The sequence below is a fragment of the Macaca thibetana genome, chromosome 8 (genome assembly GCF_024542745.1).
Source record: "Macaca thibetana thibetana isolate TM-01 chromosome 8, ASM2454274v1, whole genome shotgun sequence".
In the NCBI taxonomy this organism is placed as follows: domain Eukaryota; kingdom Metazoa; phylum Chordata; class Mammalia; order Primates; family Cercopithecidae; genus Macaca; species Macaca thibetana.
The window spans coordinates 38,813,943-38,827,206 of NC_065585.1; the positions used below are offsets into that span (position 1 = coordinate 38,813,943).

The 13,264-nt window shown below is 37.3% G+C and overlaps 1 protein-coding gene across 2 annotated transcripts in view; it reads right to left on the reverse strand.

Moving 5' to 3' along the window:
• OXR1 (oxidation resistance 1) overlaps window positions 1–12,925 on the reverse strand; it is a 382,402-nt gene extending 369,477 nt beyond the window's left edge. For both annotated transcript variants that reach the window (XM_050802209.1, XM_050802206.1), the window contains exon 1: window positions 12,768–12,925. In XM_050802209.1, coding sequence (XP_050658166.1) covers window positions 12,768–12,790 — 23 coding nt within the window. In that variant the 5' untranslated portion in view covers window positions 12,791–12,925. The remainder of the gene's footprint in view (window positions 1–12,767) is intronic.
• Between the last annotated feature and the right edge of the window lie 339 nt (window positions 12,926–13,264).

A 13,264-nucleotide genomic window follows, 5' to 3' on the forward strand; every position in this document is an offset into this window, starting at 1 on the left:
AGTCTGTCTGTATGCAGAGACTGAGGTGAGAAGGGCACTTGAGCCCAGGAGTTTGAGACCAGCCTGAGTAACACAGTGAGACCCCGTCTCTAAAAACATTTTTAAAATTAGATGGGTTGGTGGCATGTGCCTGTAGTCCCAGCTACTCAGGAGGCTGAGGTGTGAGGATGGCTTGAGCCCAGGAGTTTGAGGTTGCAGTGAGCTATGATCATGCCATTGTATCCTGGCCTGGGCAGCAGAGCTAAGGCACTGCATGTCTTTAAAAAAGTGTCTGCATATGGTAGGCACAGAATAGCCTTATGGAAACCAAATTATGTCACCTCTTTTTCCAACGTTGGGCTTTGTTTTTCTTTTTAACCAAACTCTTCAACCAATATTGTATACACACTCTCTGTTCCAAGGCCTAGCTGAGAGTCAGACTGAAGGCACTAATGAATGTCCAACCATTTGTGATTGCAAAGCACCTGTTGAGCATCTAGGGCCAGAATCACGTAACATGACCCCATCCCTTTCCTAGTAGTCAGATGTCTCGTGGATATTTCAACTGGGAAGCTGAGGTTTCATGTGTCTCCCCATATATGTTCTGATGATAACTATAGCTCAATGTTTGACTTCAACTGATTTCATTTATAACCTGCTAAATATATGTCTATTTTATTCTCCAAATGCTTAAAATCTGAACTGAAAAAAAAAACCATGGAGGACTATCAAGCAAGCCTTCAAGAAAATTACTTTCTCACACTAATTTCATGAGAACCTAGAAGTAAAACAATGAATGCTTTCACAATGCAAGCAAACTATTTGTCATTAAAAGTAATGATAAAAACCACAATTACTTTTGCACCAACCTAATAATAGATGGCTTTTAAAACTTTTTACATCATCATCTTTACAGTGACTTAAACTATCTAGCTAGTTTTCCATAAAAACACTACTAGCAATATTACAGATTGAAAAAGATCATCAAAATTTCAATGAGCCCGATTCTATGCAAATTCTGTATCTGAATGTAATGTAATGATACTATAAAAACCCCAGGGAAAAATGTCTAAGTGAAAATGCACACAGGGACATCACTTAGTCTGAATTTCAATTTCTTTTGTCATAGTCATGAAAGCACTTTGTATCAGTAATCAAAACCAAAAAGTAGTAAACCTAATCTAATTTTTTTGTCAATTGTTGGAGCAAAACCAATTTTCAATTACAGCGGGAGTCTACAAAGCTAGTGTGCACAAAGCTGAAAAACCATCTGGAACAATAATATTCCTCCTACATGAAATTTATCAGTGAGAAAAGACAGTGGACAACTTAGAACCCCAGCCTTCTTCAATGAGCTCATAGCTGAACTGGGGAGGCTCTGGTGAATCTGGCTCTTTATAAAGTCGTCTGTCAGTGGAGATTATTCTGTCTCTGTCGCTGCTGCGGGGCTGCTCTGTTTACTTAGCCCTGAAGTTGCTAAAATCATGCACCATTTTATCTAAACAGACCTAGATCAAAGGAAAATGTTCACTTGAGTTCAACCTTGTATCTATAATTAATAGTTTCAACTCACTAAATATCATTTATGTGACCTCTGTAAGTATAAATATGAGAACATTTAACTTTCCAAATTCTGATAAATTAAAACACATTCAAAGGCTCAAACCTAGTTATTATGAAAAATAGATATTTCTTAATACTTGGAAATAGCATTAGCAAGTTAGATAGTATTGAACAATTAACTGATTTTGACCATAATAAAAATGAGTTTGTCTGACCCATCAGTAGGAAAACTTTAATGTTATCCAATAAAGAAAATGTAATCACTAAAAGAGAAGGAAAATGCATAAATGTTAAATACGACTGTAAAGCAGTAATAGGAAAAAAGTAATTAAAACACTATGGTGTACTTCCCAGACATGAATATCCAGGAAAGAAGATGATTAGCCATGCTCTTTGTACAGGCAGTGATTTATGTGTGTCTAGTAAAAGAAGACTCCAGTAGGCTATAATATTTGTATGCTTATAAGAGCATTTTTACCCCTTTCTAGGCAATTATGTAATGTTTAAGCTGTCTCAATACACTGAATCTACCAACCCACAGTGCCAAATGAAGGTGCGAGATACACATGAGTGACTTCTGTAATACGGATCATATACCATTGACACTACTTTGGCTAGGAGCCAATTTTAAGTAATTCCCAGTACATCAGTAATTCCAAACTTTTTGATTTTACATTCTGACTTTTTAAAAAACACATTAGGGCTGGGTGCAGTGGCTCACGCCTGTAATCCCAACACTTTGGGAGGCCAAGGCAGGCAGATCACTTGAGGTCAGGAGTTCAAGACTGGCCTGGCCAACAGGGTGAAACCCTGTCTCTACTAAAAATACAGAAATTAGCCAGGTGTGATGGCACATGCTTGTAGTCCCAACTGCTCAGGAGGCTGAGACAGGAGAATCACTTGAACCTGGGTGGTCAAGGTTGCAGTGAGTTGAGATCACGCCATTGCACTCCAACCTGGGTGATAGAGCGAGACTCTGTCTAAAAAGATATTAAAGAATACCCTAGCTTCCATCTATAACCAGTACCATAGAAGAAACCATATTTTACCATGAAAAGTATAGAAAGGTCATAATCTTAGAATAAAGTGAATTTTATCCAAGAAGGACACCTAGTAATTTTATACCAACATTCTCTCCACAACATGTTAGCACCCGGATGGGTACTGTGTTACACCTGGTTCCTCACTAAAACCACACACACATTTAACAGCCAGTAAAGAAAATTTATTGTTTAATGCACTTTTGTGTTTACATATTGAAATTAGCCTTAAAGTTTATGGGAGAGGGAGGGGATTTAAAAATAAGCATAAAACACAAGTTGGGCAACCGTAATACAGCTATTACTTAGTATCTATGAAGGATTGGTTCCAGGTCCTATCAAGGATACCTAAATCCAAGGATACTCAAGTTCCAGGTATAAAATGGTATAGAACTTACATATAACTATATACATCCTCCCACAGACTTTAAATCATCCCTAGATAATTATAATACCTAATACAATGCCTACACATTACTTCATTCATGTGGATTCAACATAGTACTTGGTGTGGGCCAAATTCAAATTTTTAAGAACTTTGTGAATTTTTTTCCCTGAATATTTTCAATCTGAGGTTGGCTGAATCTATGAATATGGAACTCATGGATATCAAGGGTGACTTGTATATTCCAATTTCCACAATTTATAAAAACATAATCCATCTACTCACAAAAGCCAAGGTAAAATGTTTCTATAGACAACATCTCTTTTATACAGATTGAGTATCCCTTATTTGAAATGCTTGGGACCAGTAATGTTTTGGATCTTAGATACTTTCGGATTTTGGTATATTTGTATATATATGATGAGATAACTCAGGGGTGGGACCCAAGTCCAAACACAAAATTCATTTATGTTTCATATACACCTTATACACATGGCCTGGAGGTAATTTTATATAATGTTTTCAATAATTTTTTGCATGAAATGGTTTTGACTCTGTTTTGACTGTGACCCATCACATAAGGTCAGGTGTAAAAATTTTCATTTGCGGCATCACATTGGTACTCAAAAAGTTTGAGACTTTGGAGCATTTCAAATGTTGGGTTTTCAAATTAGGGATGCTTAACATATCATAGGGGAGAGGCCAAGATGGCTGACTAGAAAAAAAAAAAAAACATAATAAGCATGTGAATTATTTAGCAGCAACCAAGGTATCCAGGGCCTCTCATCAAAATTGATTATAAGGCTGGTGTGACTCACAGAGAGAAGGAAAAACAGTGTGGTGCGGCGGCCCACCTGAGAGTCACAGGGAGATGGGGAACTCCCTGCCCCCAACCAAGGGAGGTGCTGAGTGAGCACCCTACCCAGCTGAGGAAACTGCTTTTTCCATGAAACTGTGCAACCCATGGATTGGAAGATACCACTTGCGAACCCATGACACCAGGCCTACTGTCTCAAGCCTGGAACAGGCAGATTCTTACAGCCTCTCAGCTGGAATCTGCTTAAGCCTGCTGAACTCCTGGGGGGAGGGGCAAACAGCACAGTTGTGGCTGCCTGCTGTCTAAGTCCTTTGAGCTCCTTGGGGGAGAGGCAGCAGTCAGCACTGGGACTTGAAACTGCCTAACCAGCTAAGCTCCCTGGGCAGGGGAAGGGCAGCACCCATTTCTATAGCTCCAGGCTGTGCTTTTCCCCTGCTGGAGCCAGGGAGGCTTTGTCCCAAGACTTGTCCCCACAGCCCAACACACCTGCAACATAATATTGGAAGTTTTGGCCAGGGCAATCACGCAAGAGAAAGAAATAAAGGCTATTCAACTAGCAAGAAAGGAAGTCAAGTTGCCTCTGTTTGAAGACAGCATTTTATATTTAGAAAACCCCATCGTGTCAGCTCTAAAACTTCTTGAACTGACAAGCAACTTCAGCACAGTCTCAGGATACAAAACCAATCTGCAAAAATCAAAAGCATTCCTTTACACCAACAATAAGCAAGCAGAGAACCAAATCATGAATGAACTCCCATTCACAATCCCTACAAAGAGAATAAAATACCTAGGAATACAGCTAAGAAGGGATGTGAAGGACCTCTTTAAGGAGAACTAGAAACTACTCCTCAAGGAAATAACAGAGAACACAAACAAATGGAAAAACATCCCATCCTCATGGATGGGAAGAATCAATGTCGTGAAAATGGCCATATTGCCCAAAGTAATTTAGAGATTCAATACTATTCCCATCAAACTACCATTGACATTCTTCAGAGAATTAGAAAAAAACTATTTTAAATTTCATATGCAATCAAATAAGACCTCGTATACCCAAGATAATCCTAAGCAAAAAAGACAAAGCTGCAGGCATCACACTACCTGACTTCAAACTATACTACAAGGCTGCAGTAAACAATACAGCATGCTACTTGTACCAAAACAGACATATAGACCAATGGAGCAGAACAGAGACCTCAGAAATAATACAACACATCTACAACCATCTGATCTTCGACAAACCTGACAAAAACAAGCAATGGGGAAAGGATCTCCTGTTCAGTAAATTGCGCTGGGAAACTGACTAGCCGTATGCAGAAAACTGAAACTGTACCCCTTCCTTCACCTTATAAAAAAAATTAACTCGAGATGGATTAAAGGCTTAAATGTAAAACCCCCAACCATAAAAGCCCTAGAAGAAAACCTAGGCAATACCATTTGGGACATAGGCACAGGCAAAGAATTTATGACTAAAACGCCAAAAGCAATTGCAACAAAAGCCAAAATTGACAAACGGGATCTCATTAAAATAATGAGCTTCTACACAGCAAAAGAAACTATCATCAAAGTGAACAGGAAACCTACAGTATGGGAGAAAATTTTGCACCTACAGTATGGGAGAAAATTTTTGCGATCTACCCATCTGACAAAGGTCTAATATCCAGAATTTACAAGGAACTTAAACATATTTACAAGAAAAAACAAACAACCCTATCAAAAAGTGGGCAAAGAATATGAACAGATACTTCTCAAAAGAAGACATTTATGCAGCAAACAAACATATGAAATACAGCTCAACATCACTGATCATCAGAGAAACACAAATCTAAACTACAATGAGATACCATCTCATGCCTGTCAGAATGGTGATTATTTAAAAAGTCAGGAAACAATAGATGCTGGCAAGGCTGTAGAGAAATGGGAACGCTTTTACACTGTTGGTGGGAATGTAAATTAGTTCAACCATTGTGGAAGACAGTGTGGTGATTCTTCAAGGATCTAGAACCAGAAATACCATTTGACCCAGCAATTCCATTACTCGGTATACCCACAGGAATATAAAGCATTATACTCGAAGGACACATGCACAAGTATGTTTATTGCAGCATATTTACGGTAGCAAAGACATGGAACCAACCCAAATGCCCATCAACTGTAGACTGGATAAAGAAATCATGGTACATATACACCATGGAATACTATGCAGCTGTAAAAAGGAATGAGATCATGTTTCTGCAGGGACATGGATGAAGCTGGAAGCCATCATCCTCAGTAAACTAACACAGGAACAGAAAACCAAACACCGCATATTCTCACTCATAAGTGGGAGTTGAACATTGAGAACACATGGACACAGAGAGGGAAACAACACACACCAGGACCTGTTGGGGGTAGGGGTTGAGGGGAGGGGTCTTAGAGGATGGGTCAATAGGTGCAGCAAACCACCATGGCACACGCATACCTATGTAACAGACCTGAACATTCTGCACATGTATCCCATTTTTTAAAAAAGAAACAAAAAATAAAAATAAAAAATAAAATGCAGTAAAACAAAACAAAACATATATCGTGTCCTTAATTATTCAATGTGTCAGATTTGTTGAATCTTTTAAAATGTATAATGCTGAGAAACTGGTGGCTAGGCACAGTGGCTCACGCCTGTAATCCCAGCACTTTGGGAGGGCGAGGTGGGGGGATCACGAGGTCAGGAGATGGAGACCATCCTGGCTAACACAGCGAAACCCTGTCTCTACTAAAAATACAAAAAATTAGCCAGGCAAGGTGGCAGGCGCCTGTAGTCCCAGCTACTCGGGAGGCTGAGGCAGAAGAATGGCATGAACCCGGGAGGCAGAGCTTGCAGTGAGCGGAGGTGGTACCACTGCACTCCAGCCTGGGCAACAGAGCGAGACTCCATCTCAAAAAAAAAAGGGAAAAAAAAAAAAAGAGAAACTGGTCATATTCATGAAAATTCTTTTCCATTACCTTGGTATCTTGTATTTTTTTATTATATATTATTTTTCTGCCATATGTTTATAGTAAGAATACAATAGGAATTATTTTTCTAAACTTTGAAGAACACAGAGAAATCCTTTTGAATTTAGAAATCAGATTGTGTCAAGACTCTGCTTTCAACACTCAATTATTCCTATCACTGAATTTCTCTAAATTTACATTTCATATGGACTCTCACCTGTAACCTAGTAAGGGAGGGCAAAATTTCCCATCACGTTTAGAACACACTCCAGTCTTTCTCTTGGCCTACATGCCTCCCTGCTACCTCTCTAAGCTCAGTTCCTGGGACTCTCCCCTTTATTGGCTGTTTTCCACCTACCTGGCTTCCTAGATGGTTCCCCAAGCATACCAAACACTTTTCAGTCTCAGGTTCTTTGTCCTTCTGTTTCTCTGCCTGAAATGGTTTTCCTCTAAGACTTGTGTAGTTCATTTCTGCTTAAATGTCACCTCTGAGGAGCCTCTTCATACCAACTCCCCAATCCTCTACCATCATACTCTATCTTTATGAGCTGCTTATTCTTTGAAGTTCATATCACTATCTGTCATGCTGACATATTTTTTATCTATATCTGTCTTCAGCACAGATATAGATAAAAATTAATCTAAGCTTCGTGAGAGCAGAAATTTCTGTCATTCATCATTCTCTCCACAACACTGAAAATAGTAAATTGTACAATGCTCAAAAATTTGTTGAATAAATAAATGAATGAATACAAATATGTTTAAATTCTAATTTAATAAAAATACTATACTGCCAGTTTAGAAATAAATTATACTAATGTATCTCTAATTGTGCAAGAATTATTTTAAAATTATCATTCATTCATAAACTAATTTTAAATTATTCTCAAAGCCAATATCAATGAACCTACTCTTAAAAGTGGAACATAGGTCAGGCATGGTGGCTCACGCCTGTACTCCCAGCACTTTGGGAGGCTGAGGCAGGCAAATCACGAGGTCAGGAGATGGACACCATCCTGGCTAACATGGGGAAACTCCGTCTCTACTAAAAATACAAAAAATTAGCTGGGCATGGTGGCACATACCTCTAGTCCCAGCTATCCGGAAGGCTGAGGCAAGAGAATCCCTTGAACCCAGGAGGCAGAGGTTGCAGTGAGCCGAGATCGTACCACTGCACCCCAGCCTGGGTGATGGAGCGATACTCTGTCTCAAAATTAAAAAAAAAAAAAAAAAAGCGAAACATAAAACTAAGCGTAAATGAATGCACTGAATTCTTTTATTGACCATATAATGGTATTGAAAAGTGGTTGTTTACACTGGAATGGTTTTATAATCAAGCTGAAATCTTTTCACAATTTTAAAAACAAATAAAAAAGAAAATGCAATACATAAAAGAAGATGGAGCATGTATACTAGGATAACACAATGTTGATAATTTTATACACTTATGGAAAATAGTAAGATTTGACAATCAATTTTACTTGATCATGCTGAAAATAACATCTCTTAGCCTACATATCTATTTTGATAACTAAAATGTCTCATAGACTAATTGTTCAAGTCCACAAATGGGTGGTGTTTAGAAACTCTAGCCTTAAGGTTTGGAACAGATTGCCCAGTATTATGTTAAAGCTTCTATAGTCTAAGGAAATACTGGTGTGATAATTCACTGTAGATCTTCCACAAGACAGTAAATTATAATTTATTTGAGATTGATGAAAAGTCTTACTTCAAAGCATATATTTAAATTATTTCACCTGGATGATATTCAAAAGGAAGATGATATATGTGACTCATCATCAACCCCTAAAGAACTCTTGATTTCATGTTTATATTTTTCCCCAATACTGGTTGTAAGCTGGTGAAGATCAACCAAGTATTTCTAATGACTTATGACCAATGGCAAGTTTGGGAAGGAGGGCTGGTCAAGGTTACAGGTCTAGTAGGCATTGTCCAAGAAAGAGAACAGAGCTCATTAATCTTTGTGTGGTTTGAACCTGCAACCTCAGACTCATTAACTGCACAGGAAATCAAACTCCTCTAAAAAAACTGAATATATGCAGAAAATAATATACATAAACGTTTGAAACAATGGTTTTCTGTGAATGATAGGATTTAGGTTATTTTTAGTTTCTGCTTTATGATTTTCGGTAGCGTTTGACCCTTTGCAGTTAGTTTATTTCTTTATATTTAGGAATAAATGCAAGAGTTGTATTTGTATTTCTGAAAAAAAAAGTCATTTCATCCCAAGCAGGAAAAACAAATATTCCTTTTGTTTTCAAACACATTCTGCACATACCTTTTATCTTTTAAAGCACTTATCACATTAAATCAGAGCTATTTGATCACTTATCAGTCTTCTGGCTTATAAATGAGCTCCAGAAAGAGTAGCAGTCATTACTTTTAACCAATAATGTTTCCCTGTGCTTAGCACAGGACATGGCACATTACAGATGCTCACTGGGTTTTGAATGGCTCCTTGGATTCTGCCTTTCATCCAGTGACTTCTTTCTCCCATACATGGCTCTAGTGGAATTACTATCACCTCCACAAGATGCTGTCCAGTCTTTAATAGATTTTGGGACCAAAATTAAAGTGTGTGCAGGTATCATGGTGAAAAAATAATTTGGGTCAAAAAGATGTCATCTTGCAAAATCAGTTGAAACTTTACTAGGATCTCTATCAACATACTGAGACACTCCACTACTAAACCAATTCCTTACTACTCTCCAGGCCCTACTACACCCTGAGTTCCCACTCTTTTAGTGTTACTGTACATATGTTGACCAGTATTTTGTCTCCAGTTACTTATCCATGCTACCAGAAACAATTCTTTCCCTCAGATTATCCTGGAACCTGTCCCCTGTTCGTAGTTTTCTGCAGCAGATTCTGCATATCCCTTTGTTTCTATTTCAACCAGCATCAACTTACTCATTGTCTCTCTCGGATCATTATTTACTAAATAGGAAGATTCATGAAACAATCAAGTTCCACTATTCCTTTTTTCCAACTGAGACTATAGTTTCTTGGAAACTTGAAAGTTTCCTAGATTAAATGTATTTCTTAGATTTTACATGAAATGGCTAAATTACTTTACATATTTTTTTCAAGCATCATACACATAACTATTAGAGCAAGAAAGCTTTTTTAATGTATAAAAAAGATAACTTTCTTATACAGGGTATTTAAAAGCTGGGAGAATTGCTTAGGTAGTTGTAAATATGCCTGTAACTATACTAACCTATACTTTTAAAATCTCTAGGTTTTCTATGAGAGTCCCAATAGGCATCCTGCACTTCCCACATTAACCTCAGAGTGACATTTTAAAATCAACACATGGATATGGTCAAGTAATACGATGTCATGGTAGGCAGACTACACTGTTCACAGATTGCAGGAAGTTTTGACTAGAAGCTCAGTGGTAACATTGACAAGAAAGCCAAGCAGAGGGAGTCTGGCAGAAGTGGAACTCAGAATCATCAGGGCAAACATTGACAGTGTTACTCAACTCCTAGACACGTGTAACCGCCCTGCAAGGCTGACCTCTGTGTTTAGCAGATGGATCGTTTATTGACAGGTATATTCTGCCAAGTGTACCCTATCCTGATTCCTTTGAACACTGGAAGCACGTAGCTCTCCTCGTTATGATTATGTGGTTATCAGTCAAACTTCTGATTTAGATTCCCGTGTAGTTTTCCACAACAGTTAGAGAATGCACTAGTCAGACTAAATCAAGCATGGCATACACTTAACTGTTACATGTCTTATTTGAAATTAATAATCTTTCAACCCAGTTAGTTTTCCCATATCAGTCAATATTTCCATGTGTTTGTTTCTGGATTTCAAAACAGACAGCCCGATGAGGGACTATAATGGCTTAACTAAATTAATGTAATGATAAGTTATTATGCATTCCTATTAAATATTTATAAAACAATAATCCCCAAAATATAAATTAGAAGATGTTAGGAATATAGAAGAATTACAAAGTTTATTGTAAAAAAAAAAAAAGAAGAAGAATGTTAACAATGTCTAAACTAGGTATCAGTGACATGTATCATGTCATAAACATGTTTTACATGGTTTAGATTTAGTTTCTGGTCTCCTTTGCTGCCAGCACTTGGGCACCCCAAATGCTAACTGGGAGAACAGGGATGCCAAACACCCCACAGCTGCATGGTGGGGGTGAAACTGGTAAAACAAATTAATAGCTCCCTGCATGGAAATCTAATGCAGAACACAGCTAGAATCCAGGACAGTGCTGATAAAAATATCCAAGAACCATTTCTATAAAATCTGAACCTATAACATGGAAAGAATTCTTATAAATTCCAGATAGATGAATTACATAAGATAGCCTCACAATTTAAAGCTTTCTTTTAGAAGGATAACATTTATTTACCATTGAGTTACCTGCTTTGCATTTTTTTCACTCATTTCCACAGCATACACTTACAGAATATCTACTAAATTCTAGGTGCTGTTCTGGATAATCGGGCTGGAACCATGGCATGCAATCTCTCTCTTTGTGGAGTTCACTGTGTTTTGGAGCAACAATCATATCCTCACATCACATCAAAACAGTTAATAGAAGTATGCACCGAGGCCAGGCCTCAATTTTAGTCCTGCCCTGACCCTGTGAACCAGGCTAAACTGCACGCTCTCTTGAAATACAACAGTCATACCTGTTTCAATCTCCTCCTCCCACTTTCCGTTTCCTTTCCCCACCCCACCCCTCTCCGTTCTTTGACATGCTGCCTGCTTTTTGAGAACTCATCTCCTACACACAATTTGCCAGGAGTATAATTCCTTTAAGGAAATGTGTCAAGGTCTCCCAGGAGTTTGAAATGATTCACAGGTTCTACAAAAATTATATTTTTAAAAACTTTTAATGAGAACTTAATTTTAACAATAATATAATAAGAAAACATACTGTGCAGTAATAATTAACAATTTAAATAAAATTTCTGTTTGATTATACTTTAGTTTCTTCAATTCTTTTTTTTTTCAAACTGAGATTCTTAGCACTAGGCCAAAAGATCCAAGGATCTCTTCTAGGGAGTCCTTAAAAAGCAGGTTCTTCAGAAACATGACTCTGAATCTAAACAAATAATTATATCCTTGCCTAAAAAAAAGTTGCTTACTTCACTAAAAATAAATTTATGGAGCTAAGTTGAGCCGGTAACAACTGTTTAATCTGATGCTACCTACATTTCCAGCACAAACTGAAGAGCAAGGATAAAATGAATTCTTAAAGAAATGAAAAAATTACCAGATTTTCCTTACATTCATGTATTAAATACTATGAATTTATATAAATGTCACTTATTCACCTCTTTATATAAAAAAGTCAAAGTTCAATAAATACCTTCAAATTTATCCCTACTAGTATTGCTCTTCATTGCTATAGAAAAAGCTCATTATTCATCAGAAAAATATTTTTACACTTCTTTTTTTAAATCCCAAACAGCTTTTAAACATGCATTGAAAGTCAAAGATTATTTAGAATGCCAGCTATTTAGAGATACGCATCCGTAACAAATTTTTCTCTTCCATATTTCAGTTCTGTTCAGTTTAATCTGGGTAGATTTGTTGAAATGTAAAACCTAAAGAAAAGAAGTACTGATGAGCAAATATCTGCCCCACACTGACAGTCACCCATATAGCTTATTAGTCCTGTATCTGGGAATATAGCAATAGCAAGGAATACTGAAAGGATATTACATTACTTCTCCCTCTCCTAGGGTGTGCTGGGAAGAAAGGTATTGGACGTCACTGGGATTCAGTGTGAGGCTTCAATCCTTTCCAGAGCCCCCAGATATCATAGCACTGAAAGTGTCAGACTTCTAATCCTAGATTGCTTTCCTTACCCTAACATGGGGCAATACTCTTTGGAAACCAGATTTTTAAGTTTTCTCTCTGCCCAAGTTCTGCCAGTACAACTCTCTCATAAAATATTGCTCACGATACATATTCATTTACATTTTAGGCAAGAAAACCATTCACTCACCATGACAGATTAGATACAGACATTGCAGCAACTTGTCGAGGAGTCTTCTCTTGATTCCAGAACAGGGAATTAGCAGGTCAAGTCACACCGCTAAAAATTTTAGCTTTGCTTCTGGAATGATGCACAAACCACTCAGTTACTCACAGTTTGAGAGGACCTATAAAGAAAAGAAATAAATGAATATCTCTAGTACCTGGTCTATATGGTTTCTCACAGATTTATTTCATCCAAATCAATGGTTTTGTCATGGTATAAGATATACACAAAAAATATTATTTTTTTTCTTAAAATGTAAGACATGTAATAAACCAAAGATAAAATTAAAACAACCATATGATGAGCAGAATGCTTTACTTTTAAAACCATCTGAAAGGTTAATAAAACGTTCAATCCCCCAAGTAGAGAATTCAGGGAAACAAGAGAATGTGATTTGGAGGAACCAAATATTTTTTCATAAGGTTATACTCTCCAAATCAGTTTTACATACCTGAGATAAA